Source organism: Cyanistes caeruleus, chromosome 1 (genome assembly GCF_971803275.1).
Source record: "Cyanistes caeruleus chromosome 1, bCyaCae1.hap1.1, whole genome shotgun sequence".
In the NCBI taxonomy this organism is placed as follows: domain Eukaryota; kingdom Metazoa; phylum Chordata; class Aves; order Passeriformes; family Paridae; genus Cyanistes; species Cyanistes caeruleus.
Genome location: NC_141701.1, coordinates 11,719,636 through 11,726,005, shown reverse-complemented (window position 1 = coordinate 11,726,005; position 6,370 = coordinate 11,719,636). Strand labels below are relative to the sequence as shown.

The 6,370-nt window shown below is 51.6% G+C and overlaps 1 protein-coding gene across 1 annotated transcript; it reads left to right on the top strand.

Annotated features, from left to right (window-relative positions):
• Window positions 1–244: 244 nt before the first annotated feature.
• TRIB1 (tribbles pseudokinase 1) lies at window positions 245–6,113 on the top strand. The gene is made up of 4 exons (XM_086875329.1): window positions 245–430; window positions 766–1,200; window positions 1,571–1,863; window positions 3,885–6,113. Exons 2-4 carry the CDS (start codon window positions 895–897, stop codon window positions 4,351–4,353), a joined length of 1,068 nt encoding a protein of 355 aa, XP_086731455.1. The 5' UTR covers window positions 245–430; window positions 766–894; the 3' UTR covers window positions 4,354–6,113.
• Window positions 6,114–6,370: the final 257 nt, after the last annotated feature.

Here is a 6,370-nt window from a genome sequence, read left to right as displayed (position 1 = left end):
TACTGAATAACAAAATACAGGGTCCCTGTGTTAATATTAGGGAAGCCTCAACACTAAATTACCGAAAATTTGCATATATATAAACAGAAAACTGGAGAGTTTACTTCTGAAGCTTTCTTGTCAAAACTACAGCTGTCTGCTTTTTTTCCCCCGGGATTTTTTTTTTTTTTTCCCTCTATTTTCTACCAATCCCGGCTGTAAATCTCTTTACTACTCCTTTAAAACCACACTTTTGAGCCTTGTAGAGCTCCTCTCAGGTCACTTCAGCTGCTGCTGCCGCCTGGCTCTCCGAGCTATTCCTTTTTCGGACAGCAGATAGTTTTCACATGGGAAACAGCCAGCGCCAAGTATTTCTGATGATGCGCGTTACGTCTAAGCTCATGAGCAAACGCTTATGCTCACACAACAGCGTCGTGATGCAAACCTTGGGGTGAGGGATGGTTATTTAGTGATTAGTGAAAAGTAAGAACTGGGGCTGGGAACCTGCAGTTGTATGGACGAGAAGGTCCTGGAAAGGAAGGTAGCCTCGCTTTTTTGACATAATTATTTAAGGTCGAAGGGGGTCCCCGCCGCCCCGCCCGGCCCCAGCGAGCCCTGCAGCGACTCGCCCGCCGCCCCGCCCGGCTGCGCGACAGGGCCGGGGCGCGGAGAGCAGCGAGCGGAGCAGGCGTGTCCCAGCCTCCCTCCTCCCATTTCCCTGTGCGTCAGGGCCGGGAGGAGGAGGAGAATCACCCTTTTTTTTTTTTAATTTTTTTTTTTTAAAAGCCTCCAACTACTTTAGCGCGGACCCGGCAGCAGATGGTGGACACGGCCCGAGGTTTCGCCGGGGAGAGCGAAGGGATGCGCCCAGCGCGCAGCGGCCGCCTGTAGCTCCGCGCCCGCTCCGCTCCCCCCATGAGCCGCCCCGCGTCCCTGCTGCCGGCCGCCCGCTGCCGCAGCGCCCCGGCCAAGCGCCTCCAGCCCCTGCACGACGGCCCCGCCGAGGAAGCGCCGGCCGCCAAGTGCCCTCGGCTCGCCGAATGCGGCCCCCCGGACTGCCTGAGCGCTCCCGGGTCGCCGTGTGCCCCCGCTTCTCCCGGCGGCGGCGGCGGCGCGGCGGGTCCCAGCCTGATCGCCTCGTACCTGCTGCTGCCGCTGGCCGAGCGGGAGCAGGTGTCCAGGGCGCTGAGCGTCAGCTCGGGCCGGGAGCTGCGCTGCAAGGTGAGCGGGAGCTGCGCGGGTGGGAGCGGGTCCTGCCCGGGGACAGCCCTGCCGAACATCCTCCCGCTGCTCCCCGGCTGGGAACGCCCGGCCAGCCCGCGGCGGCGTTTGCACGCCCTGCGAGCGAGCTGGGACACCGGCTTGCTTCGGAACGCCTTCCCCCCGAAGGCTTTGGGAATGGTGGTTTTAGTCTCCCCCCCAACCTTTCAATATAAAACGAACAGGAAGGGTCTCGGTAGCCGCTTCTGCCGGTCCTGCCGAGCCCTGGCGCCCCTCCAGCTCCCTCGTCATTGTTTGGGGAGAGTTGCTACGCGAGCTGCAGCTTTCAGCGCCCTTGAGAATGAATTTGGGTTTAATTTCCTCTGTACAGGTGTTCCCCCTCAAACACTACCAGGACAAGATCCGACCTTACATTCAGCTGCCGTCACACAGAAACATCACCGGCGTGGTCGAAGTCATTCTTGGGGATACCAAGGCCTACGTGTTCTTTGAAAAGGACTTTGGGGACATGCACTCCTACGTGAGGAGCTGCAAGAGGTTGAGGGAAGAGGAGGCTGCCCGGCTGTTCAAGCAGATTGTCTCTGCTGTAGCTCACTGTCACCAGTCAGCCATCGTACTTGGTGACCTCAAGCTCAGGAAATTTGTCTTCTCTAATGAAGAAAGGTAAGTGGCTGTCAGCAGCCAGCCCTGGGGTGAGTGGGGAGGGAGGAATGCCACATCCAGAGACACAAAAAGCGTCCCAGGGAGTGGAAACAGCCCCGTCAGCCGGGCATCACCTGGGAGCAATGCGAGTAGGTCCTCATCACGTGTGTGTAGTAGGTCACGGATCTAACCGTGCACACTCCCTCTTAGTTGGATCTTGACTGATGAAAGGGAGGAAGCTCACCGGGAGCTTCCTCTCATTCAGCAGAAGTTCAGTGAAACCCGCTGGCAGACAAAGGGATGATAGTTCAGATGCTCGTTAGCGCCAGAAGATGTCATGTGTGCCGCTCATTCAGTGTCAGATGAATAAAAGGCAGAGAGGGAGAAGGGGGAGGCTGAGGTGCTGTGCCGGGGAGGAGGAAGCAGCCCGGCTGGGGGAGCAGGACCTGTGAGGAGCTGGAGCTTTGGTCCTTCCTCGGGAGAGTTGCCTTGTGACCCGCAAGGAGCCACAGCACTTGGGAAGGGTCTTTTTGCTGATCAGAGTGATGCTGCTGTGCACTTCAAGGCTTTTCTCCCTCCTCCGCTGCCGTGCTTTCCATGCCCCCTGTGCCCCTGGATTGCGGGCGCATACAGGAGGGAAGGTGGGACGTGGCTAAATAATGCTTTGGGAATCCTGCATCAAAGAAAATCACTTTAGTAAAACTTAGCCTAAAGCCTAGGATCATAGAGGAGATCATAGAATCTAGTTGTTAAATTTAGATTAGGGAAATAATACAGTATTCCCCTGGAGTGTTTGCTGCTCTTGCAGCGCTTCACCGCACATGGCAGAGTCAGAAATACAGTAAAACTGACTCTTGACTAGCTGCTTATCCCAAGGAATGTTAAAAAACTAAGTAAAAGCTGTAATGGAGTTGTGCTTAATGTCTTAAAAATGTAAAGTGATATTACTGATGCAAAAGAAAAGGAATTTGTTTGTTTTCTTAAATTGGGCTAATGATTCTTCAGGATACCTTTTACAAATGTGATAAGAAAATTAACCAGCACTGCCCCTCTGAAACAGAAACAGCCATATGTTGACATGTAAAGAAAGCTATTCCTTTGAAGGAAACTATTGCAGCTTTTCCCTCCCATAAGAAGATGAAACATTTGTTGAAATGTTACGTTGCACACAGTCTCACTCATTTGGAAATAACGTGTTGCACAGGCGATGTCATGTGCATCACATTTGGCAAGAAGAGGGTTAAGCAATGGCAGGCGACGCGGGCTCTCGCACAGGTGCAGTTTCAGGGCTCCCGCAGCCAATCCCGGGCCCACGGTTCTCGTTGAGTCATATTTTCCGTTTGCAGAACCAATGGGTATTTGCCGAGGTCAGGCTGAGGACAGGCTGAAGCCAACATATCTACAGCCCAGCAGGCTGCCAGGCGGTGCAGAGCCCAGCCAGGGCTGGCTGATGACTTCCCTGCCGACCAGAGCTCCCCTCACCCTCCAAAATAGGAGGCTGGGGTGGACCCATCTCCACCTGGAGATGGTGGGTGTGGTGATACGCTCCAAAAGGCAAAAAGAATAAATTACAAACTGAAAAAAAACAAATAAAAAGCTCAGGGAAGGCAATGATCCTCACCAGTGCAGAGGGAAGCTGGGCTTTGTGGTTTGTGGAATCACGCAGCTGGATTCTGTTTGCTCAAAGCCTGAATAGCACATAGTGGCTGTAAGGTGCCGTGTCACCAATTAACCCCCTGCAGTGGCACTGCAACCTGCGTGGGTAGACACTGACTTGGTGTTCCTCAAGAGTCCCCTAGTTGTTAAAATCCCTAGTTAAGGAAAAAACGCGAGGGTCACTGAATGCTGGCCCAGTGCACACAGCAGCACTTCCATTACACATTCCCAGGAGTCTGGACAGCTTCTCTGCTGCAAGTTAAGAGGTGTTTCCTCTCTCAGTGCCAATGTGAGAGAGAGTGGGGCCATGGCAGGGGTTTGCTGTGCTTGCTAATGACTGCATGTTGCTTTTTCTTACCTGTGGCTTCCTCTCCTGCCCTCCACAGGACTCAGCTGCGTCTAGAGAGCCTGGAAGACACACACATTATCAAAGGCGAAGACGACGCGCTCTCGGACAAGCACGGCTGCCCGGCGTACGTCAGCCCTGAGATCCTAAACACGACAGGGACTTACTCTGGAAAATCGGCTGATGTGTGGAGTTTGGGAGTGATGCTCTATACCCTGCTGGTGGGACGCTATCCCTTCCATGACTCGGACCCTAGCACTCTGTTTTCCAAAATCCGACGTGGACAGTTCTGTATTCCTGACCACGTCTCCCCCAAAGCCCGCTGCCTCATCCGCAGCCTCCTGCGGCGGGAGCCTTCTGAAAGACTCACTGCTCCAGAGATCTTGCTTCACCCTTGGTTCGAGGCAGTCTTGGAGCCTGGATATACAGACCAGGAGACGGGAACTTCGGATCAGATTGTGCCAGAATATCATGGAGACAGTGATGATATTAGTTCCTTCTTCTGCTAAACCCGAAATCTCAAAAACCTCGTCGGTTCTTACCTCCGGCATCTTTGTAGGGTTTCATTTTTCCACGTCTGCAAACTCAACAGCATCTTAAAGTGCCAGTATGGTCAGAAAAGTGACCTTGTCTAAATGAATGCCAACCTGGAGATCTCCACTCCTGAAGTGTACTCGGAGTCCCATCCTCTTGCTCTGCTGGTCAGTCTCACCAGCCCCAGACCTGTGCAGCTCTGTGAGAACTGTCCGGCTCTTCTGCCTCCCGCATCCTCCTCCGCTGTAACTGGGCAGTCTTGGCTGCAGAGTCTTACGCCTGGCAGGGTGCGGGATGGAAAGGCAGCTCCTTCTGCTTTCCTGCAGCGGCTGCAGAGCTGTGGAGCCCTGGCCACGATGTGTAGGGGCAGACCTCTACCTGAACAAATCTGACAGAAATGGTTCAAAGGGGAATCAACTTGGCGTGCCCCGGCAGCCAGCTCACAAAGCAGCTCTGTGACTGTAAGCACACATTAATGAGGGAAGGAGGTCTTCGCCACCATGGCCAGCTCTCTGCTTGCTGCTGCTCTTCCAGCTGATCCTGCTTTCAGAGTTGTGAAGCTCCTAGACCCACCTGTAAGACAAATCACTGCTGTGGCTCTTTCTGAAGCAGAAACCAGTGGATCTCCCAGCTGGATCCCCTCTGATTCCATTTGCTTTTGACCAGGAAAGCATTTTCAATAGACTTAAGCCTCACGTTAGCACGGTGTAGCCTATATAATGTTATGCCCTCAGCGGGCTTGTCAAGTAGCAGGTCTCGTTAGCTCCCAGTGCCAAAATGTATCCGTTTACCAGACCATAACACTATCAGCTGGGGCTCCTTTCCCTGGGAAAGGATAAGGGGTGTCTTGTACAGTACCTGTAAACATGGCCATATTTTTCAACCAGCTCAACTCTTAAAAATACCACATTGCCTCCTCTTTCCCCCTCCTCCCCCCAAAAAGTTAGTCTTAAAAGTAAAATCTCCGTACACCCTTAGCTGATTATTCAGGTATGCTGTTTGCCTCCAGCCTCCCCCTTTTTATTTTTTTAATTTTTTATTTTTTTTTTTTTATTTTGCATGATTATTCATAGTCTTTCCAATATGTGTGGATAATGAATGTATCTGAATCATTAGCTTCCTGGGTTGGGGGTAAGTAAAGCTTAGTCCTGCCTAAAATTTCTGCTTCGTTTCACATGTGTCCAGTGGTTTATGCAGAGATGTCCATTCACCTTAGGCAAGAGTGTGGCTTCTGAAATGGCCGTGAGGTGGGTGATGCATGTTCCCAACACCACCCAGTTTGAGTGAAGTAATTTTAAGGGTTAACCCTGGCAAGCTGCAGTCCCACCACGCATTGTGAGAATACCATGTATACCTCATGGACTGTGTACTTTGTACATACCTTACTGTTTGGGGTTTTGTTTTCCTGTTTTGTTGTACTTTGTCCTAATAAGAGGTGTCGAAGAGCAGTTTAATGTGAATTATTGTTGGCAATACTAACTTGACAGAATCATGAGCATTAAGAGCAGAGCGCTCCAGCTCTCCGTTGCACTAAACCTCTCATGATTGCTTGACATTTGTATCTGTGATACAGTTTAACCCTTCTATGAAAAACAGTACATTTGTATATATTGGTAGAAAATTCTGCCAGAAAAGCTAAAAACACTATGTCCAATTTGTATATATGGATATGTCTGTGGAAACCTGGATGATAAAGTCTGACTTGTAGAAAGTTTTAATAAACTTGGTTTCATAATGTTTGTCCCCACTTCCTGTGGTGTCTCAAGAGGAATACAGCTCAGTGTGTCTGGTTTAATCTGAAAAAATGGGGTTTGGCCTTAGAGACTGTCAGCTCCTCTATGGTCTGTATATGCATTCCATCATGCCTTAGCCTGAACTCCCCCAACTCAACCTGGGGTTGATCCCTGGGGGACAGGGGATGGGTCCTGCCTCTTGTGAGGTGGAAAGGGCTTGGGATGTCCCCAGGGTTATGTGAAATGGGGCATCCTACTC